We start from the raw sequence: 23924 nt of genomic DNA, 5'->3' as shown, positions 1-23924 counted from the left end.
TCACACTCTGTGGACCATCCATCTGTGGGAGCCAATGGAACACAGGCTTTTTGCTTCATCATTCACAGCTTGCGGTTAGGCCTTTGGCCAGCCATGGGAATTACAGGTGCATGCTATCATGCCGGTTACCTACTTGCTTTTTGCACTTATCGATCTTCTCTCTTTCTTGACTGGTAAGGAATGGGCCCATCTTTTTCTGCCACTGAAGGACCCACTCATACAACAAGACAAAGCTGCCCGTGGCCGTTTCCAAAGCATTGTACACCACCTTCCCCAGCTGCTCATCACTGCCTGTAGAAAGACAGAAAGGTCACTGCCCATTTTTTGTAAATATGTGTGCAAGTGCGTGTGTATGCGTGTGTGCGTGTGCGTGCGTGTGCGTGCGTGCGTGTGTGTGTGTGTGTGTGTGTGTGTGTGTGTGTGTATGAGAGAGAGAGAAAGAGTATGAGAATATGTGTGCATGGCTTGGGTGATGGTCCTCATGCTGTTTTTGAGGCAGGGTCTCTCATTGGCCTGGAAGTCACCCAGTGGCCGGCCAGTGAGCCCCAAGAATCTGCCACCTAGGGCTGGAGAGACGTCTCAGCGGTTAAGAGCACTGGCTGCTCTTCCACAAGACACAGATTCAATTCCAAGCACCCACATGGTAGCGCACAACCGTCTGCAACTCCAGTTCCAGGGGATCCAACACCCTCACATAGGCATACATGCAGGCAAAACACCAAGGCACATAAAATAAATAAATAAACCTTAAAAAAAAAAGAAAAAAAAAAAGAAAGAATCTGCCCACCTCCCCAGCACTTATATTACAAGTACATGCCATCATGCTTAGCTTTCCTTTATTATTTGAAATGTTGTTCTGGGGTTGAAGTCAGGTCTTCTTGCAAGCTACTTTACTATCCAGCTATCTCCTCAGCCTAATCCTTTCTCTTAGTAAAAAATAATCCTTTCCTCTTAGTACAAAAAGACCATTTTTTCAGGACATTACTTCACTTTCCGAATGAAGAAAAATCATTTAAAAGCCACTGATAATTATGTTTTCATTTGAAAACTCAGAAGCAGAAATAACCTGCATCTAGAAGACAGTTTTAGCAAAGGTACTTTGGAGAATTATGGCTGAATTAGCTTACCTAGACTCTGCATTTGACAACGCAGCTTTTATTTCAGAGAAATTCTGGCAGTTTAGAGATTTTAATTACAATAATCTAATTATTTGCAAGTCATAATGATTCCTAAAAGTCTTAGCCTAAGAGGGAAAATCCAATGTTTGGAAACTTGTCAACTAAGGAAAGCAACTTTAAAAACATGTATTGAGCAGTTCATTGGAGATAGTGACACTAAGTTTATGGGATGGAGGATGACATGATTCACATGAGGTCACATTCAATTTGTGTGTTGACCAGTGCATTGTCGTATATGTATATATGCATATATAAATAAAACATTTATTTATTGTATGTGCATGCACATACACATATATATAAGTAAAACATTTATTTATTGTATGTGTATGCACGTACTACACATGTATATACATAAAACATTTATTTATTATATGTGCATGCACGTACACGTATATGTGTGGGGATGAGAAGACAACTTCCTGGAGTCACTTCTTTCCTTCTACCATGTGGTTTCTGGGTACCAAACTTACGATGCCAGGTAAGTGCCCCTATCCACTAAGCTACCTTGCTGGCACTGTGGAGACATTCCATAATTGCTAGGGATTTTATATTCTAATTTCATTTTGCTACCCTCCTAGCACCTTTTTCTTGGTGGAGGCAGCCCAAGGAATCTTGTTAGGATAACAAGACAGAGCTGAAGGAGAAGTGTTGGCAGGACACTGACTGAAGCTGTCACCCACCAGCCACTCACTTATCCAGGTGAGTCAGGGCCTCAGCCACAGCCATAAGCCATTCTCTATTCTCTAGCTCCACCAACTTTAAATTCAAAAACAAACATTAATCTGTTGCTTTTCAAAATAAAAAATATTAGTTGATGGTTACAAAAAAATCTTTATACAAACTTAGGGACTATTTACAATGCCAGACCCATTGTGAGAAAATAATAATTTACTTTTGATGGTTAACATGTGTCTCCTGATGAAATCACTGGAAGTGACTAATAAGCACCAGTGAGACTAAGAGTCTGAGTACTTTGCCTTCCCAGATTATTAAAGCAGGGAGTTTCATGTTGATAGTTCATGAACATGAAATGTCTGAGTCAAGGGCAGTCTCAAGTCCAAGGCCAGCCACCTCCACCATGGTCTTGACCCTGCCTAGCGGCTGTTTTGAGTACGTCAGCCCTGTGTCTGCAGAGTCCTATCTGTCTAGGCTGCTATCACAGTGGCCAGGGTGAGTGGCCAGATCACAGACTCTTCAGATGTCCGTTTCTTCCCCTCCATCTGCTGCCCGCTCATTAGCTGTTCTCCGGCTTATTCGTACCACCTTAAAATGAAGAAAAAGATGCTGCAAGCAAGCAAGCTTGATTTTTGACATACTGTCCATTGATTCTGGCAAGAATATTTATAGGATTGAAGATAAAAGTTAATTCTTAAATTCACTACTTGAAAGCAAGCCCTAGTAGCTTGTCTATATGGCTACGAAAGTCAATACAGAAAACTGGATTAGAGAAAAAATTAAAATCCTGACTTGCAGAGAAAGGTTCATTCCAAGCAGCCACCAGAGACAACTGCTAAATAAGATGTAGAGAAAATAAAGTGTTTTTTTCCTGGCCAGGTACAATGTGCCATGTAGGAAAATGCCAGGCAGATGGATAGTAACTTGAGATGAGGAGACAGGGCCAGGGATGTGACTCAGTGGCTGAGTACTGGCTCAGCATGCACAAGGATCTTGGTTCAATCCCCAGCACCGCAATGGAAAAAGCAGCGATTTGGTTAGTAAAGATCCCACGTATCAGGGCTCATTTTGTGTATACACATTTCATCAGTACCAGATGCACGTGATGCACCATTTAGGACTATTTGTCCCCTATGTGTTTCCAAGAGCATGGCTTTACTTCCATGTTACATTAGAGGAGCGGAGCAGCTTCTCACCCCAGGCGTGAGGAACGGAGCAGAACTGCAGCTTCCTGCTGGGGAGGGGGTTCTTCCTCCTTGGACTATGCTGGTGTGGATGCCGGGCTCCAGTCTGCTCTGTTACACAGGGTTAACTTTTGTCACTAAACAAACGTCATGAACTTGTCTCGTTTACTCACCAACACATTTCCCTTTGTGCACCATGAGCTGGTCAGGGCTACCCACACAGAAATACAGCATTTCACACGAGCCGGGAGAGGCTTCACCACTACAGACAGAATACTGACGTTCTCGCCTTAAAAATAAATTTGGACAATGTTTTTTTCTTTAAGTTACAATTCACATAGGAAATTCTTGCCTCTCCATTCCTCCTAAATTATCAGGCTCTTCAGTGCAGTCTCGGTGTCTACTAGGGATGGAGTTGAAGGCTCTAATGGGAAAACTATTTACTGCCCACCTCCCACTGTTCCCTTTTACACAGGAATGTCATAAACTCCATTCAAGGTGAAACTCTAATTCAGATCTTGACCCAGCAAGATGCCTCAGTAGGTAAAGATGCTTATCTCAAAGCCTGGTGACCTGAGTTTGACCCTAGAACATGGAAGGAGAAAACCAACTCTACAAAGTTGACCTCCACACAAGCACAGGGCACCCACACATACCATACACGAAAAAAATAATAAAATAAGTTCTTATGCCCTTCATCACCTGGAGCGGGGTGGCTACTGTATGGACAGTGACGACACAGAACCTTTCATTATCAGAGGAAGTTCACCTGGCCGTCCATAGCTATAAGAAGTTCAACTGGATGTAGCAGTTTACATTCGTCCCTCGAAGATCCCCCATCTTTTTATTCCCAGGCACAGTTGCATCTGGAGAACACTCAGAGCAGGGCTCAAAGTCCTCACAGTCCCGGTCTGGGCCTCCCCCTCTTTCTGTCTTTGATAGACCTCCCTATCTATCATTCCCCTCCATGACTGTCCCAAAATACTAAGCTCTCTGTTTTCTGTTTCTTTTTCCTGTTATCTCTCCCCTGCCCTCATCTCTCCTCTCCTTTTCTTCCTCTACCATGGGTGGGGAGCACAAGCTGGGAAACTTGAATGTAAAAAGAGTTAAAAAGTTGGGGGACAGGGTTACAGTGAAGCAGTGAAAGAGCTCATAAGTGCTTGGACACTCATTAGAAACCTCTGATGGCGCCTGCAGCGGATCTCTAAAGAGATCTCTTAGGCTAAACACAGCCTGTGATACTTTGCTGAAAACAAGGAGCACAGAGGGAAATCCGTGATCCCGAGGGCCCCACCCATAAAGGAAGCTGGCGCTGACAGCAGTCAACACTGAGGACAGACTGTAGACAGCGCCTCAGTTCCATTCGCTATAGTCCTGTCTGAAATCTTGGTCCATCAGCTAGTCCTTCCATCCTGAACGCTCACAGTCTCTGCCTCTCACCCCCACACTGCCCTCTTGGGCGGCACTCCCCACACACTTCTGGCTCTTCCTAGTCAGACAATGCCCTTGCCGTCTTCCTGCAGCCTCCACCCAGTCACTCCTCATACCCCTGCAGCCACAATCAACCAGCATCGTCTTCCTCCGCTGTCAAATTCAGTTTTATTTTCCTGTGGTTCTTTGACTTTGGTTGGTGGCATGGTCACTTACTGGCTCTCACTAGTCCTATATCCCCCTCATCTCTCACTAGTCCTACATCCCCTCATCTCTCACTAGTCCTACATCCCCCTCATCTCTCACTAGTCCTAAATCCCCCTCACCTCTCACTAGTCCTAAATCCCCCTCACCTCTCACTAGTCCTACATCCCCCTCATCTCTCACTAGTCCTACATTCCCCTCATCTCTCACTAGTCCTACATCCCCCTCATCTCTCACTAGTCCTACACCCCCTCACCTCTCACTAGTCCTACATCCCTCATCTCTCACTAGTCCTACATCCCCATCTCTCACTAGTCCTACATCCCCCTCATCTCTCACTAGCTCCCTGTCCTGTCCGGACATCTCCAACCTTTTCCCAGATACAAACACTGCTCAGTCATACCCAGTGTCTCTGCTTCCTTACCTGCAATTTGTGCCCATCCGAGACCTCTTTCCATATAGAGTCCCTTATACCACACACGTCCTACATGTTCTAAATGCTGGGGCACATCCAATACATTGTAGTTCTGTCTAAGTTTCTTCTTATGCAAAGAGGAGCACACAGGCTTGCAGAGTAAAGGACACAAAGTTCCAGAGCCAATGACAGACTCACATGAGGAATTCAGAAGCCCTCGGTTTGAGCTCTGCCCCAGCCAGAAGCTGGTGCTACACAGTCCTTTTAGTCCAGGCCATCCCAATGTCCTTCATTGGACAGGTTTGAAGGTGCTTTAGAATATTCATCACTACATACTTCAGTCACAGAACATGGAGATATCAAGCTGGTACTGACCTGTAAGCTTCATCCCTACCGGCTAAATTTCAGAGTACTAGAAGGAGCTATGTACACTACAAGAGGGTGACGTAATCACTGACCTTGCCCAGCTGTGAACCCTGTGAGCTACAGTAAGGTCAGCCCTGACAAGGTGTGCCTACTGGTGTAATAGTGGCATGAACAGCATGGAAGTCCCCAACCACTCTGACTGGATTTAAGTCCCACTCCACAAGATGAAACCCATACCTGGCATCATTGTTGGCCCAAGAGCCTGTGGCTAGATAGGCCCCAGACCCTAGAAGAGAACTTATTGCAATGATTTAGCTAAATGGACATTGTATTCAACTAATTCCTATTGACATCGCTATACCCAGATGAGTGCATTTCTAAGCCTTCTCAGATTGCAGCAGAGAACACAGAGACAGCTGGCCACGGTACAGAGCATTAGAGACCATGGAAGGCTCAGCCCTAACTGGACATCCATATCCCATTCTCCTCCTCCTAAGGCTCAGGGATCGGTGTAGAAGAAGAGGGGGATGTGGTGAATGGATACAAGGAAACTACTCTGGATACAACAGGGCAGCTGAACACCTGAGCTCACAGTGATTGTGTGGCTTGCACAAAAGCTGTGCAACCTCAAGCCAGGCTACATCCCAGCACGGAGAGGGGAGGTGACATGCAGTTCCACCCCGAGCTGAGACACTACTAGCAACTGCTAGCGGCTGGGAGAAGGGCAGTTTTCTTTAAGAGTTTAACCCTTGGTACGTAGGCCACGCTCCAGTGGAAACCATACTTCCAAGAACACATGGGCAGCACAAACTGGACCTGACAGGTTGAAGAACAGAGGACACAAAAGGGAGGACACAGAGTGGGGTGGGGAGGAAGTAGGGATTGAATTTGGGAGGAGGTGGGGGCTGATAAAACACACTGTATGAAATTCTCAAAGAACTGAACAAAACCTGACCACTGCAACAGTGTTAGGGCTGCAGATGTAGCTTCATGGAAGAGCATTTGCCTAGTATGCACAGGCTTTGAGTTTCATCCCCAGCACCTCAACAAATAAGGTGAATGACACGAATAAATAAAAACACACACATACATACATACGATAAAAGTGTTAAGAGGGTAATCAGGACTAAAGGATAAGTGGAGATGATTTTAAAAGTGCAAGTGTCAATCAAATAGTTAAGTGTGGCACATGCCAGCCAGGAGAAACGAACACTGAGAACGATTATGTAATGAACAGAATTTAAAAGCCAGCCAGCAATGCCTACTGTTTACTCGGGATGCATGCAAAACCAGGCTAGCAGAACCTTTCAGGACCCCCTCTGCTCACAAGACAGCAGCTGCTTCTGAACTCTTGCTGACACCACCTCCATGAGGCCAGCAGCGTCTGCAGACAGTGACATCAGTCTAGGGTCTGCTCTGGTTATGGAGGGCTCGAAGTCTGGGGAAACATCACTTCCGTTAGTAGCTTTGCTGTGTAGCTGGGGCAGCATTGAGCCTAATAAGACGAAGGTAGTTTCAAACCAAACAGCCAAGAGCTAACAATCAGGTCTCACAAGGACAGCGAACCTAATGCAAGTCTATTGTAGGGACTCCATTAGGAAGGTAAGGTCTTAATACTGAAAAAAAAAATGAGGGCCGGTAGGATGGCCCAGCGGGCAAAGGCATTTGCCACCAGGCCTGACAACTTCAATCTGCGTATCTGTGTGGCAGAAGGGGAGGACTGGCCGCCACAGGTTAGCCCTTAATCTCCGTATGCAAGCACACACACACACACACACACACACACACACACACACACAAAACACACACACACACACACACACACACACCCCACATTCACAATAAAAATAAAACTTTAATTAAAAGTGAGCTGAAGAACCTATAATATTTAATAACCTCTCCACTCATGGCTTCTGCATTCAAATTCCTTTCTGGTTTTCAGGGGGCCACATGGACAGAGAAAATGTTTAAGTAGGAAAGGACATGGAGAAAGCAGTGTTCTTTCTGTGGCCTCTGGTGACAGAACCCAGGAGCCTACCTCATAGGGTGGGTCTCCCTACTTTTGGAATGGGCATCCTATACTATGCCCACTTTGGAAAATCCTACACATCTGTCTGTGTTTAATCTAACTACAGCTGGCCATGTAGCTCAGCTGATGGAGTGCTCACCCAGCATGCACAAGGCCCTGGATCCAACCCCCAGGACCCAGTAAATCAGGCATGCTGCAATCCCAGCACTTAGAAGGTAGAGGCTAGAGGGCTGGAAGTTCAAGGTTATCCTTGGCTACATAGCAAGTTTGAATGAGGTCAGGACAAGTTATATGAGAACCTGTCTCCCCCCACCACCACAAAAAAAATACAGGCTCAAACACACACAGCATGAAATATGAAACTGGAGTGGATGGTGATGATTCAGATGATAAAATCTTTAAATCATTACAAGTCAAATAAAACTGCACTGAAGGTGAGACTGGAGTGTCACAGGCTGTTCTAAAGGGGCACAGGCTGTGTAACTGGCTCCATTGGGTACCTGGAGCCAGGCAGGAGGTTGAGGCAAGAGGTCAACCTGGGCTGTAAGTAAGATTTGCTTCAAAACATGATGAAAAGAGGGTTGGAGTGCAGCTCAGTGGTAGAGTTCTTAGCCACAAAAACTAATACAGGAAATTACTTAGAAAGTGTTCAGTAAGAACTTGGCTTCATATAACTAGCTAACAGATTGCAATAAAAGTGCTAAATAATGTATTAAGATTTCTATCTGAACATTCCAGCCACGTTCACTGCCGGTCATTTTTCTCCTTCCACATCTTTCACCCCCCCCACACGAGAAGTCGGAGGGACTGACCTGGACCTTCCTGAGGAGTTTGCCCGGGCTTTACCATTTCCTACGAAGTCGGGAGAGCCTCCCTGGAGAAGGGCGGCTGCTCTGTGTCCTGCTGGGTCTCTCTTAGAGACAGGATCCTGGTTTGGCAAACTAGTAATTTCCAGACGTTCCTAGAAAAGGGAGAGTGAGACCCACATCAGCTGTCTGCACAAGTGGATGATAAGCACGATATGGAATCACCCGCTCGGTACAGAAGAAACATTTTATTGGATCGGATGTTTTAGTTCCCTTCCTGTCGCTGGGCTACAATACTGTCAAGAAGCAACTTGGGGGGGGGGGGGATTATTTCAGCTTACAGTTCTGGTCACAGTCCACCACTGTGGGGAGTCACCGGGGCAGGAACTTGAGGCAGCTGGCCACATCCATCTACAGTCAGGAGCAGAGGGATGGATGTCAGCGTGCCTCATACCCGGCTAGGTTGCTCTTATGCCGAGGAACCTGCCCGACTCCATTCTGAAGGCAGGAGCCATTCTGCTGTATTTTAAAGATAAGCTTCTATTTACTGCGAGAGCTGAGTTGCTCTGTTTCCTGGGACCTGAGTCTCCCCACCACATGATGTTTTTTTAAGGTTTTTGTATTTCTTTATTGCCCCATTGTCTCTCTTGGTAAAACTGCTCGTGATTTTACTCCTTAAAAGGGGCCCAAGAAGTGGATTTGGGGCTGCTCTCTTTAACCCGACTTAGGAGGCAGTTGCTGGCCAGCTCTTGGGTGCACCCCAATACAAATCAAGCTTGCTTCAAATGTGACTCAAATCATGATAGTGGTCTTATTCTCACCGTTGGGATTAACAACAGCCCAGGGTCCCAAACCAGGGAATTATGCCTCTTACAGTGGGCTGGGTCTTTGGCAATCCAGACAACCCCCCCACAGGCCAAACCTAATGTATACTATCTCTCCTAAGACTTTCTTCCTAGTGGGTCCAGGTTGTCCAGTCGGAAGAATCAGAGCTTACAGTGTAACAGACTCAACTTAAGAAAGGTAATGTGCACCAGGGGGTTAGCTGGACAAGCAAGTGCAGGGAGCCGGATGTGGTGGGGTATGCCACCAGGAAAGCAGAATCAGGAGAACCCTGGAGCCTCACTGGCCAGCCAGTCTAGAGAGCTAAATTCAGTAAGAGACTCTCTCAAAAATAGGTGGAGGGGGCTAGAGAGATGGTTCAGAGCACTGGCTGCTCTTCCAGAGGACCTGGGTTAGATTCCCAGCACCCACATAGCAACTCACAACTGTCTGTAACTCTAATCCCACAGGATCTGATGTTCTCTTCTGAAACTGTACACTTGTGGCACATGGACATGTGTGCACACAAAACATGTACTCATTAAAAAAATAAAAATAAAAAGAGGTGGCAAGCCACTGAGGAAGCTAAGTGGGCCCCAGCCAGCACCCACAGGTGTACACAAGAGTGTGTGCATATATATCAGAGTGCATCACCCCAAGCTGACCCTGGATCATGAAGTGAAGTCCAGGTCACAGCTTTAAAAGAAAGAGATTTTTAGGCTGGGAGGAGGTGGTGGTACACGCCTTTAATCCCAGCACTCAGGAGGCAGAGCCAGGTGGATCTCTGTGAGTTTGAGGCCAGCCTGGTCTACAGAGCGAGTTCCAGGACAGGCACCAAAACTACACAGAGAAACCCTGTCTTGAAAAATTAAAAAAAAAAAGTTGAGAGAGAGAGAGAGAGAGAGAGAGAGAGAGAGAGAGAGAGAGAGAGAATATGAATGAGATTTTTATGTGAAAGGTCTTAGACTCTTCATGGAAACAGGGCTCGAGGAGAGGATCAGAGATGGGTGGTTAAAACAAAACAAAACAAAAACTAAGAATGGCTGTTGGGAGGCAGCCCAAAGGCAAGATGTGAGGGCTGGAGGCAACAGAGAATCAGATTTGTATGCGGCATTACCTAGGGCTGTCAGCACTACAGACCTTTTGTTTTTAATATGAGAAAAGACAGTCACCAAAAGTGTCTTCTCTAAAGTCACAGTAGGCAGTGGAAAATAAAAGCTTGAATAAGGAGGTCCCTGCTGCATGGGACCCTTGCAGCAAACTATCTGAAGGACAGTGAGGAGTGCCCCCATCACATTGGCTGTTTGTTCTTTTTTAATTTGCTGGTGAATCATCCTTTCTACCACCAAATTAAGTTTCAGGCAGGTGTGTAAGGTCTCCACTCGCTCTTTATAAGAACAAACTGGTTTGTTTGTTTGTTTCATAAAAATTCTATTCCAGGATAATTAACAAAACTCCAATCTCCTCTTTGGACCCATTTGATAAATTACTGTAATCATTTACAGACAATATACAACACTGAATTTTGTCACCTCTTTGGGAAATCTAAAAACACACAATTAACAGAGCACAGTGCTTACGTGCGTGCTCTCAGAGTTAGGGAGGCTGAGGCAGAAAACTGTCATGAGTACAGGCTAGCCTATGAAATATTATGGATTCAAAGCCAGCCTCAGGTTCATAGTAAGAGCCTGTCTCAAGCCCCTCCACCACAAATACGAAAACAAAACAAACAGCCAAAACCATAAGGAATGAAAGTTTTCGATTTTAGCACGGGAGGGCAGAGTGTCTCCAAGGCAGACACTGTGCAGGAGGAAATGCAAACCCTCCGCACGGAACAGACAGCACCTGCTTAGCCAGCTCCTTCCTCTTCTTCTCCTCTCTGATCTCCTCTTTCCTTCTCTGAATTTCATGGAGGATTTCCCGTTGCTGAAACAAATCAGACCAGGTCAGACACCAATCTCTGAAACGCACTCAACGGAGAAACTCAGGAATCACGCAGCTTTTGAATTTCCATGCCCCAAAGCCCTTGTTTCCTGCGATCCACACAAGGAGCTCGGAGGACCCCGCCTCCTCTGTGCCACCAGCGTCCCTGCAGGGTCTAAGTCTGTGTTTTTTCCCACTTCTCTAGCCTTGCCATCTGCCTGTGTGCAGGGACCATGATGGAAGCTGGACGTCCTCAGAGCCTAAGCCTGGGGTGGTAAAGGCCCAGGCACCATGTCTATCCCCCATGACCTTAATCTGCCTTCTCCATCATCCCTTTAAGTATTAGATCTAGTATTTTGATCTTCATCAACTTTTCTTAGTTCTTACAACTCTAAATTACATCAAAACTATTAAGGAATTCATCAAAAACATTAGTAGTAATAATATAAAATGTGGGAACATAACCTATACTTACAGGTAGCTACAGCAGTACACCAAAAAAGACTGTTAGTTAAACACGCACTAACTTCTAATGATGACCAAATATTCACTCTAGATGGTGACTAGACACACTTTAGTGGGAGCTAAGCAACAGTGGATGAGAACTTTTTCAACAGAAAAGAGAGATGGAGAAGGGAGGCCTGCTCAGTCAAACATTAGAGCCTTCTGTAGATGCAACACACAGAGGGTGTTAGCACAGCACAGGATCGAGAAACCGAGGCAGGAACAAGAACCAGGCACAAGAATCCAAAGCAGGAAGGGGCTGTTTGGGAAGAGGAAGGAGCCAGAGGATGGAGAAAGGGAGGTGTAGGTGAGGGTAGCAGGAGAGGTGAGTATGACCAAGAATGCATAAACATGTCACCATGAAACGTATGACGAGTTAAAGAGGGAAATCCAAGTCTTAGAAGTCCCAGTAGTAATAGCTCTAGCAGGAAAACCGGACATTCTTACCAAGAGATAGAAATAAATCCATTTCCAGATAGGAAGTCTAGTGTGGAGGAGACACCAATGCTTCCTAAATGAATATGCAAACTTCCTCAATTCCTTTGATTGATTTCAATCAAAATCTCAGGAGGCTTATATGTTTTGTTGAATCTGAAGGAACAATCTCATAGTTCACTGTGAAACCAGGTATGTGGCACATGCCTGTGGTACCCACACTGGGCTACACAGTGAGACCCTGCCTCAGGAAAAAGAAAGAAAGGAAAAAGAGAAGGGGTACGAGAGGGAGAGGATGCTGGACGCCTTTAACCCCAGCACTCGGGAGGCAGAGGCAGGCAGATCTCTGTGAGTTCGAGGCCAGCCTGGGCTACAGAGTGAGATCCAGGAAAGGCGCAAAGCTACACAGAGAAACCCTGTCTCGAAAAACAAAAACAAAAACAAAAACAAAAAAAAGAGAGAGAGAGAGCAAGAGAGGGAGGGAGAGGAGAGGAAACTGGGGAATGAGAAGGCAAGCGAATGACTGAAAAACTATGGAAGGTGAAGATGGGGAAGGGTAGGCTGGCCTGTCAAATATTACAAGGATTCAAAGATATGAAACTTCAGAGTATATGAAGACTCAAGAGAAAACCAGATGAAATAATAATTTACCAGTAGATTCTAGCATAGGTCAGCAATTAAAACCTACTCAAGAGGAATCCTACAGACCACTGAATGAGGACTGGCTGTTAAGGTGTTAGGGAAATGTCTCTTTCTATAACCTGCACCCACCTAAGTTCTCACTAGGTGGATCAATCGACTAAACAGAAAACAATTTAAAATAAAATCCAGAAGGAAATCCAGGGTACAAAACATCTTCAACTTAAGGATTTTTAGAGGCTGGAAACAGCTCCTGCTCAGGACAGATTAAAGGAAGAATAGAGATGTTTAGTGAACATGAACGTCAGTTTAACTCTTGGCTCTTCTACTCACTGGGCATTAGACACATCTCTCAGTCAAGAGAAAAACAGTTTCCAGATTCAGTGAACTCCGGTATAGTCTGGCAGACACAGAGACACAGTCACACGACCCTTATCCCTTTGTCCCTGTCCCTGAAGACCGGGGAAGGGCTCTCAGGGCAGCAGAGATGGCTACAGGAGGGAGCGGGCAATGATGCTCAGCGAACTCCTCGGGATTTCTCTCACACGGATGCACATTTCTTCAATCAAATGCTGACCAAACTCACAGCCACACTCACAGGCAGAGATGGAGTAGATACATGGACACGTGCGGACGCCTGCGGCCTCCAGACTGGGGCCAGCACCAACAGGCCATTCTTACCTCCTCCTCCTCCTTCCGCCTGGCCTCTAGCAACCTCTGCTGTTCCTCCTGAGCCTGCCTTTCCAGCATCTCTTCATGGAAAGACTTTGGCGGGGGCTTGTTATGCTCGCTGAGAAACGACTGCACGTGGTGTGCTAGTTCAAATATCATCACCTACACATGTGAACAAAAACAACCACAAATGATGAGATGACGGCAGGGGCCGAGCCTGAAGAGGAGCTGCCACCCAGGAACGCGATGAACAGGCAATCAGACTCACACCTGCCATGCCAGCGTTCATGCGGCTCGGACACCTTTGGAATCAGGTATACGACAGTCACAGCAGGAAAAGCTTTGAGAGGTTCACTGAGTCCATGATCAAGATGAACTGCTTCTTAGAGAAAGTAAGAGCTTCTCTTCTTGTGCGTGCATGTGTGTGTGTGTGTGTGTGTGTGTGTGTGTGTGTGTGTGTGTGTGTGTGTATGGAGGGAGGTTAGACCTACTCAACTTTACTGTCATTTCCCTGATATCCAAACATCTGTGTAAATAAGCTGACAAATATCTAAAACTGCAGGAAGGGAAGGGAATGGCTACCTCCCCAAGTAGAGAGCCTATCTACATGACAGCTGCGCAGAATGCTCCCGAGCATCAGCAAGCTGTCACTTCTTCACACAGCACAGTGATCAGAGGTCCCAAAGCAAGATTACACAGTCCTCACTTCCTCCCTCCTGGCAATGAACCAACAGGAGGCTGATCAACTCCTTAAGAGTCAGCCAGACAGAGCCAGGAAGGAAAGGTCACCTCAAACATCCCCTGGGGGACAGAGAAAGCTGCTCTAACCACTGGACTAAGCCAAAGGCCATACCTGGGGTGGGAAATCAATAGTACAAGGGTTCCGAGACCACACTGCCTGGCACCCAGCCCAGGTACAGAGGCCAAGCTACTCCTGTCAATGAGGAATGTGGTACTGAGGTTCTTTCCCCTACAATTTAAAATGTCTTATTTCTTCGTGCTTCTTCTAACGGGGCCCTCAGGAAGACTGAGAGTCTGTCATTTGGCATTCCGCCTTCCAGGAAGTGAGTGCTGAGAAAGTAAGCCTTTGCTGGGTGGAGTTGATTTGGTTTTTGTTATACCAGAAGCTGTGGTGTTTGCTGACTATGTCTTGACCTAGAGTTGAGAAATGTCAGTCTAGAGACTAAGAGGCAAGTGCTAAGAAAAAGACTAAGGAAATCTGGGGAAAGCAGGCAATTTGAGAGACCATTTCAAGAGAGCATTTCTAGAAAGAGGCAGGACCAGCGCTGCCAAAGGTCTGCTGTCACTGATTTAACTTCCCGGCATTTTCTGGCTGAGTGAAGACTGATAGTTTGTAGGACTGGATGAAGACAACTGTACTCCAAAAGGTTCTTGCTCTATACATCTCTCCTGCCCATGCAGCACGGTTCAGGATTTGCCTCAGACTCTGCTTAGGGGCTTCTCCTGTCCTCCTTCCCCTCTGGACCCCTCACTATAACCCCCCAGAGCGTTAGTGTCTCCAGTCTATCATGGTCCTTAGCCATGCCTCGTCTGCGCCCCTCACAATGAGGTCAAATGGTCTGCTCACCATGGCTTCCCCAGCACCAGGCAGTCCCAGCACAAAATGGACAGGTGGTAAACAGCTGCTGTCTCATGGAACCCACGAGTTTGATTTTACTCATTAAAAACAAATAGAATCTCTGCTACATTTTGGATTACTTTCCAGGACTGATAAAGATCTACTAATACACAGCCAGGTGTAGTAGTGCACATCTTGACTAATCCCAGCACTCGGGAGGCAGGGGCAGGTAGATCTCTGTGAGTTCAAGGCCAGCCTGGTCTACAGAGTGAGTTCCAGGACAGCCAGGGATACATAGTGAGATCCTGTCTCAAAAAAACCAACCAACCAACCAGCCAACCAACCAACCAACCAACCAACCATCCATCCAACCAACCAACCAACCAACCAATCAACCAACCATCCAACCAACCAACCAACCAACCAACCAGCCAACCAGCCAACCAGCCAACCAGCCAACCAGCCAACCAGCCAACCACCACCACCACCACCACCACCACCACCAACAACAACAACAACAACAACAACAAAAAATCCTTGCTAATACAGATTAAAAAGTCAGCCGGGTGGTGGTGGTGGTGGTGGTGCACTCCTTTAATCCCAGCACTCGGGAGACAGAGGCAGGAGAATCTCTGTGAGTTCTAGGCTAGCCTGGTCTACAAAGTGAGTTCCAGGACAGGGTCCAAAGCTACACAAAGGGACCCTGTCTTGAAAACAAACAAACAAACATAAACAAAAGATAAGAAAAAAATCGCCAGGCGGTGGTGGTGGCGCATGCCTTTGATCCCAGCACTCGGGAGGCAGAGGCAGGCAGATCTTTGTGAGTTCAAGGCCAGCCTGGTCTACAGAGCAAGGATCCAGGAAAGGCGCAAAGCTACACAGAGAAACTCTGTCTTGAAAAACAAAAAAACAAAAAAAAAAAAAAAAGAAAAAAAAAAAAAAGAAAAAAAGTCATTCAGAGGAGTGTTGAGCATGTTGGCACACACCTCTGATCCAGGCCAATCAGAGCTATAGAGTGAGACCCAGTCACCTTACAACCCCGCCCCCCCCCAAAAAACCATCACTCCAAGGCAAAAAGGAATGTTCCTGAGCATTGTTTTTGGCAGCCAGTTATGAGGTAATGCCCTACCTTGATGAGTTCCTAAGCTTCTGCTAACACTTAATTACATCCCATTTTACTTGAAAACAAAAGCAAATTTTTCAGAATGCTAGGACTTCACACCTACAGAAACAAACTTTAGACAAACAAGACGGATCTGTACTGTACAGCCTCACACTTTATATCCCTCAAGTTTCATCCCATGAGGATGTCTCAGGTACAGTTTTTTCAGTGTGTGGGGAAGACTCAGGTAGCATATTGTCCAGCACTGAAACATGAAGTAAAGATGCTGGGTGACCATGATCTGCATCCATCACTGTCTTCTATTTCCAGGACTTTCCAAGCTGAACCTGCTCCCACCACACTTCCCGCTCCCTGCTCTCCGACTCCTGGCAACTTCCATTCTACTGTCTGTCTCTGTGGATTTGATTTGAGTATCTGGTACAGTCACGGAATATCTGTCTTACTCCAACAGCTTGTTTCCTTTATTACAATGTCCGTACGGTTTACCATGTGGTGGTGAATGCCAGAATTCCCTTCCTGTTTAAGGCTGAACAACATTGCACTGCACTTTGACCTCCTCGACTGGCTGTCTGTGGGATGACAGCTGTGATGCTGGGTGTAGAGGCCAGCTGCAGCTCCTGGTTGGTGCCTGATCACAGAGGGAAACAGGTGACACTCTCCAGGGGACTCTGTTACTAAACCATGACATTCAGTAGGTTAAGTATAGAAAAGACATCTTTCACTTATGATGGGCTTATCTTTGTGGCTTGAAGAACATATGTAGGAATATTTACAGCAACTTTATTATAGCTAAAAACTGGAAAATTTTGGTGGATTTCATCTTATAAATAAACATCTGGATGGAATACTACTCAGCAATAAAAATCTAACAGTTATTGATACATCTGACCACGTGGAGAACTCTTCAGAGAACTGTGCTGTGTGAAAAAATGCCAATCTCAAAAGGCTGCATACTGTATGAATACCTCCAAAATGAGGTTATAGAAATGGAGGACAGCGTAGCGGCTCTCACACTCACAGGAGGGAGAGGGCAGTGGAATAGAGAAGAGGCCAAGAAGGGCATGGGGAGGGATCTTTGTGGAGATGGAATTAGTCTGTACCTCAACTGCGTCACTGTCGGGATGGTGGCTATAATCCTGTACTTAGAGCTGTAAATGTTGTACTGGGGCAGACTGGGTAGAGGTGAATGGGTCTTGTGTATTATTTCCAGAGCTCTAGCTTAGCAAGCCTTACCTCCCCACGTTGCTTTTTGGCCAGTTCTTCCAGGTGAGATTTTAACAAATTAACACTTTCATTTGACAGACCTTTAGCATTCTTTAACTCTATTTCGGGAACTCTGAAAAATAAAAATAAATAAAGCAAGACAGAAAGGAGTTACTTGCGAAGGAAGTCTGCTAGGTTCCCAGCCCGTCCCAGCACCTGAGGACTCCATGTGCAGACCTCCTGGCTGAACCTCGCCTTGTGACCCGCCATGTATCCCTTTAATCTCAGGTCTTCAGCTATATCCCAACAACTCCAGCTCACACAGTGCTCAGCACGGAGGAGCCTCTACCCTGTGGAGCAGGGAGCAGGCCCAGCCAAAGCCTCACCTCTCCCCGACTAGGCTCCACACCTGACTCAGGTATCAGTTTAATGAACTCATTAAAATGCCCCAACATCAATTACTGCCTCTGATGCCCCACATAAAAACACTTCCTGTGAGCATATATCCTGAACACCAGTCAAGTGCATCATCTAAACCCAGCCTGTTCCAAGGAGGCCTGGTTCACTCGCTGTTTCATCCCTCAGAGCTCATCTAAGAAAATACTTTAAACTCGAGGAAATAACAGCCAGCCTTAGGGTTTCCTTTTACTCCTAAACAAAAAAATTCACGAATAGCTCTCTGGGATTAAACAGAATTTATGTCATTTTCTCAATGAGAAAATGATTCATCACTTCCTGTTAGGCATTTCTAAGTGCTTCCTGGCATTTTACCTGGTGAAGCCTTCTTGAGTATTAATCAACTCCCTGTGCATTCTCTTAGCACTTCATTCCCACCCTGTGGGACAGGATGCTATAGTCATCATCTGCCTGGACAGATGAAATCTGGGAGATCTAGTTTATCTTTTAAAAAATGTTTAGTAATGCCAAACTGTCTTGAGTCCATATAGCCTACCACGCCCAAGATTCTCTCTCATGGAGACATCAAGGACTACTGTGCATAAACCAAAGATTTCCTATGTCACATCATTTAAAAAGGCCCAGAGCAGTCCCCAGAATCAGGCCTTACATAATTGTTTTTCTGTGTGTCTTTGAGCAGGTGCACATGTATAGTTGAATGTACACATGTGTGCCTGTGCATGTACAGGTACTGCCCCTAGGAGTTTTCCACCTTATTTTTTGAAGACAGAATCTATCACTGGGATGTGGGACTCACTCATTAGGCTGGGCCAGCTGTATCACCAAGCCCTAGGGATCACCAGCATTGGGAGTACCATGCATACCATCATGGTCAGCTTTTCACATGCCTGCTGGGGATTGAACTCAGGTCCTTGTGCTTACACAGCAAGCATTTTACTGATTTAGTGCTGTGGGATGTCTTTCTGTATGCTGTGAGTATGTGTGGCTCCCATTGGATAATAAATAAAGTTGTTTTGGCCTATAGCAAGAAAGCTTACAGCCAGGTGGGAAATCCAAGCAAAGATAGAGAGAGAAGAAGGGTAGAGTCAGGAGAGATGCCAGCCGCTACCCAAGGAGCAACCAGATGCCAGCAGACCGGTAACACCTCGGCCATGTGGCAACATATAGATTAATAGGAATGGGTTAATTTAAGATGAAAGAGCTAGCTAGCAAGAAGCTGAAGCCATTGGCCATATAGTTTATATAAGCCTCTGTGTAATTATTTTATAAGCAGCCGTGGGACCGCAGGTGGGAGAGATTCGTCTGGACTGTTGGGCAAGGCAGGACCGGAGAAACATCCTGCTACAAATTATCTCCCCAGAACTTACATAATAAAAAAACAAGATTTACCTATTTTTATTCTCTGTGTATGGATGGTTTTTTCCAGCATGTATGCTGTGTACCACAGCGTCCATGAAAGCCAGAAGAGGGTATCAGTTAGGGTTTTCATTGCTCTGATGAAACACCATGACCCAAAAGTAAGTTGGGGAGGAAAGGGTTTATTTGGCTTATACTTCCACACTGCTGTTCATCAATGAAAGAAGTCAAGGACAGGAACTCAGACAGGGCAGGATCCTGAAGGCAGGAGCTGATGCAGAGGTCATGAAGGGGTGCTGCTTACTGGCTTGCTTCCCCTGACTTGCTCAGCCTGCTTTCTTACAGTACCCAGGATCACCAGCCCGGGATGGCACCACCCACCATGGGCTGGGCCCTCCTCCATGGATCACTAATTAAGAAAATGCCTTACAGTTGGATCTCATGGAGGCATTTCTTCAATTGAGGCTCCTTTCTCCCTGATGACTCATTTGTGTCAAGTTGACACAAAAAACCAGCTGATACAGATCCCTTAGAACTAGAGTTACAGACAGTTGTGAGCCACCATGTTGGTGCTGGGACTTGAACTGGGTCCTCTGGAAGAGTAGCCAGTGTGCTTAATCACGGAGCTGCTTCTCCAGCCTCTCCTGCTCTATGTAATTTTTTGGCCAGGTGTGGTGGTACACACCTTTAGTCCCAGCACTTGGTAGGCAGAGTTGGGTAGATCTCTGTGAATTTGAGGCCAGTGTGGTCAGCATACTGTGTTCTAGGCCAGGCAGGGCTACACAATAACACCTTGTCTCAAAAAAAAAAAAAATCTATACAGCAATATTAACAGAACAAAAGTCATGTGCTATACTAATTAATGTTTTATGTCCTTGACATGTTAGTAATAATTTGTGCAGTTGATATGATTACTTTTTAACTTTCTAAGTTCTAAGCTTTTCTATATTTTTTTAAAACGCCATCCCATGTTGTATCAAATGGATACATAATCTATCTGAATAGTTCTTTGGAACTAGTAGCCTTTCAACAGGGTAGTTTTATTTTCCCAGGAAACATTTATCAATAACTGGAGACTTTTTGGTTTTCACAACCCAAGGATGGGTTGTTTGGCAGACAAGTCAAGATTATGACTTATCTTTCCATCATGCATAGGAAAGCTCAACTAAAAAAGATCTTCCTGTTAAACATATCAGTAGCTCCAAGGCAAGAAACTGTGCTCTTTTGTGGCCTCGAACTCACGATCTTCCAGACTCAGCCTTTCAAATACTGGGATCATAGGCACGAGCCTCCTGCCTGGCTCTAGTCTATTTATTTTAAGAAATTAAGCTATAATTAACATTTTAGCACTCACATATCTAGGTTTTTCATGTTGACTTTTCAAGAACAAACATTTGATTGTTTGAGTCTGTGCTGCAATAAAGAATATGTTACCAGCGACCTTTGGCCACAGCTTCTGGCTCAGAGGCCCCGTCACCCTTGGAATTCCCTGAGTGACAAGCTCAAGGGAGCTCATACATTCTTAGTCACAAACCCTCTTCAACCAGACCAGAGTTTGTGAGGCGAGGTTAGCTCTTGCTAGATGCCTGCTTAGTGTCAGGATGGAGGTGGTCACAAATAGCTCAAGCCTTGACTACGGGATGAGGCATTCCAACCATACCCCAGACCTCTGATGAGGAGGAGGGTGGTGCTGGAGACAGCTCAGGTACCAGTGGTCAATGACTTAATTACTGCTCAGTCATGCCTACTGAGCAAAGGCTCCCCGACTGCCATGAACAGCAGGGTCCAAGGATACAGTGAGCTGCTGAACCCACAGACATGCTGAGGATGGCGGCCTGGAGAGGACATTCTGGTTCCCGCCCTTCCCCATGCTCTGTCCTGTGCAGCCTTATTTGCAGCCTCAAATCCTTTACAACAAACCGGCAAGTCAGTTTTCCTGAGTTCTGTGAGTCTTTCTAGCAAAATATCAAATCTGAGGAGGATGTGGCACTCTCCAAATTTACAACCACAACTTATAAGTCAGAAGCACGGGGCTTGTACCTGACATTTTAGCAAGAACTGTCTTGAGAAAGTGAGCCCCTGACCTAAGCAGTCTGTACTCAGTGTCAGTACCATGTACACCACACCATGAAACACAAAAACCCAGAGCCCTGTCTTAGTTTTATTCATAAACTTAATTACTTTCCTTGTGAATTCGCCTCCCCCATGCCTACTATGCACGCTCCCTCAACACTGTTGGGAGCACACAAGTTACTGACTTCAGGAACCTCAGACTTGACCTGACTCTGACAGATTCTTCACCACGTCTTAAAATCATCGACTCCACTCATGGCCCACCCACTGTGGAAAGCACACTACCTGTAATTGCCACTCTCCAAACCCCTCATGTGTCCCCTGCACAGGAAGTCAGAACTGCTTGACAATCCCAGCCAGTGTGGAGGACCCGGGGAACCTTCACAGAAGAGCCCGCCCGGTCCCGATGGCTCATGATTCTGTTTGAGCTGTGATGAGATGTTTATGGTTTGTGGTTGCCTCTACCACTGGAGAATACCCCCGGCATTAGTGGGGAGGAGCTGGGATAGTCGAGGGCTGCGGTACCAGGACAGCCCTGGAGGCAAGGGACAACCCTGTACCATCTGGTCAGGCTCACGCTGCTCCACTAGAGACAGCAGCTCCAGCCATTCCTTCCTTTATTCAGGCAGTAAAAGGCCAGGCAGGACGGAAGGCCACATCATTTCCAATAGCTACGAAGGAGGCTCTTTAAATGCTCGCCACACCTTTATCCTAGGCATCCAGATCTTCCTTCTTTCTAGATTACAAAGAATTAAGTATTAAAATGCAAAAGCAAAAAGGTAGCCAATGAGTAAATACTAGTGTGTGTGTGAGCAGACTTAAGATGGCTTTTGTGAGACTGTCTAGGCCGATGTAGAGCTGACATACAGATGACAGGAAGTGAGATTTTACTGGGAGACAGAGAAGGAAAGAGAAAATACTCCTTAACTGTAAGGTTTCTATGGTGTCAAAACAGACAACAGAAATTACATCAATGCTACTAGTAAAGGTACTCACACATCTGGGTATGTTGGGGGGCATTTAACCCTCAGGTCCACCTTCACGTACACTTCTTCACCAGTTAGGCCCTGAGGGTACAGAACTAAATTGATTTCAGGAGGCTCTTTTACCTAAAAGAGAGGGGGAAAAAACCACATCTGTGTTTTGTTTTGTTTTCCTGGAGAGCCAATATTTTTGAATTTTATTATTTTATGTGTGTGGGTGCACATATGTCTGTGCCTGGCACCTGTGGAGCCTGGAAGAGGGCATCAGATCCCCTGGAACTGGAGTTACAGATGGTGGTGAGCTGCCATGTGGGTGCTGGGAATCAAACTCAGGACCTCTGGAAGATGCTCTGAAGCACTGGACCAAACAATTTTTTTTGGGGGGGGGTGTTCTTTTGAGACAGGGTTTCTCTGTGTAACTGCCTTGGCTGTCCTGGAACTCACTCTATAGACCAGGCTGGCCTCGAACTCACAGAGATCTGCCTGTCTCTGCCTCCTAAGTGCTAAGATTAAAGGTGTTTTGTTCAACCCTGCTAGGCTTGAACAAAACAATTTTAATGAGGAAGATAATGACCACCTTAGTTGAAAAGTTCTACTCCCAAATTTTGTAAGTAATTATAGTTTGCACAGGTGTTGGGTCATATTTCCAAAAGCACCGTTTAAAAACAAAACTCAGGCCAGAAGAAATACATTTTCCCTTTCAAAGGTATCACAGGACTGAAGAAAAAAACCCCGAGTGGTTTCCACTGTTGGACGGCACTGGGTGTTAACTACTGTTCAGCACTGGCCTGCAGCTGGAGGTGAATGTGTACAGCCCTGGCCCCAACCGGCAGATACACACTAGAAGGCAGACGAGCAGCGAACAGTGTCAGAAGACAGGGGTGGGGGTGGGGGATAGGCCTGAGTGATGGGACAAGGTGGTGAGGGAGAAGCTATATGAACAGGCAGAGGACGACAGGCCTCTGAGCAGGGGATACAGGCTGAGCATCCCCTGCCTGAAATGCCTGGGGTGGCTTTCAGATTGTAGAGGTTTGGGATTTTGAAATATTTCCAGATCTTTAAAACTTTCTTTGGGGAGTATTTTAGAATTCAGGTTTCAGGTTTTGGCTGCTCACTCTTGTATCTGGATTGAAATCTGAACACTGAGACGTTCACAGGGGACCGTTGGTTGGCACGGTGGAGTCCCAGAGTGTCTCTGAGGCCACATGTACTTTTCCAGTCAGCTGCTTTTTACGAAATCACCAGATCCTGTGCTGTTCAGCCATTCTGGACTCCTTTCCTCCCCATCCCAGCCACCACGATGTAGCTGCTGTCTTTCTTGGTTACCTCCTTTTTAGCTTTGTAGACGGGGTGGTCTGTAGAAGTCTCGTTAGCGGCTATTCTTACTTACGGTCAAATCTATTACAGCTAACTGCCCTGGAAGCAAGGCTGTCTGGAAGGACACCAGTGCCCTGCATGTGCCCTCGAGGGCATCGCAGGCACTAGCTGGCCTGCCATCGCTGGCCCCCAGCTGTTCTGGCTGCTGTCTACTTTGGACACCTCACACCCAGTCATCTCCCTCAGCGCTTCTTTTGTACCCAGAATGCTGATCGTCCTGGCTGCCTTGCTGTGTCTAGGACCCTCACTGTGCCAGCCTGCCCTTCTAAACTGTTCCCATCAACATCCTCACGTGCTTTAGCATCTTTGCTGTCTTTAAAATCAGAACAAAAATCCCCCCTTGATTTCACATCCTCTCCGGCTCTCTTTAGATATCTTTACCCTTAATCTTCCTTTTAACTCCAGCCTGGCCTCACCAAAACAGACATGAGCAGCTTGCCATTGTCACGCTGGGCAATTCTTTCTTGTTATGTATAAGAAGCTAGCTCGTGCCACAACAGGCCTCCTACATGAGTACTCTGATCACT

The 23924-nt window shown here is 46.1% G+C and overlaps 1 protein-coding gene across 4 annotated transcripts in view; it reads right to left on the bottom strand.

Moving 5' to 3' along the window:
• Positions 1 to 23924, bottom strand: part of Eif2ak4 (eukaryotic translation initiation factor 2 alpha kinase 4) — a 96109-nt gene that overhangs the window by 59178 nt on the left and 13007 nt on the right. For 3 of the 4 annotated variants that reach the window (XR_013050657.1, XR_013050658.1, XM_006979230.4), the window contains exons 2-8: positions 22034 to 22146; positions 17222 to 17324; positions 13296 to 13448; positions 10959 to 11039; positions 8298 to 8446; positions 3214 to 3329; positions 134 to 291 (exon numbers count right to left, since the gene is read on the bottom strand). Coding sequence is in view for 2 of the 4 variants with exons in the window: in XM_006979230.4 (XP_006979292.1) it covers positions 134 to 291; positions 3214 to 3329; positions 8298 to 8446; positions 10959 to 11039; positions 13296 to 13448; positions 17222 to 17324; positions 22034 to 22146 (873 nt within the window). In the remaining 2 variants the exon portion in view is untranslated. The remainder of the gene's footprint in view (positions 1 to 133; positions 292 to 3213; positions 3330 to 8297; positions 8447 to 10958; positions 11040 to 13295; positions 13449 to 17221; positions 17325 to 22033; positions 22147 to 23924) is intronic. The other variant, XM_015997907.3, reaches the window with a different exon arrangement.

The sequence above is a fragment of the Peromyscus maniculatus genome, chromosome 4 (assembly GCF_049852395.1).
Source record: "Peromyscus maniculatus bairdii isolate BWxNUB_F1_BW_parent chromosome 4, HU_Pman_BW_mat_3.1, whole genome shotgun sequence".
Taxonomy (NCBI): Eukaryota; Metazoa; Chordata; class Mammalia; order Rodentia; family Cricetidae; genus Peromyscus; species Peromyscus maniculatus.
This window is presented reverse-complemented; position numbering and strand designations above follow the sequence as displayed.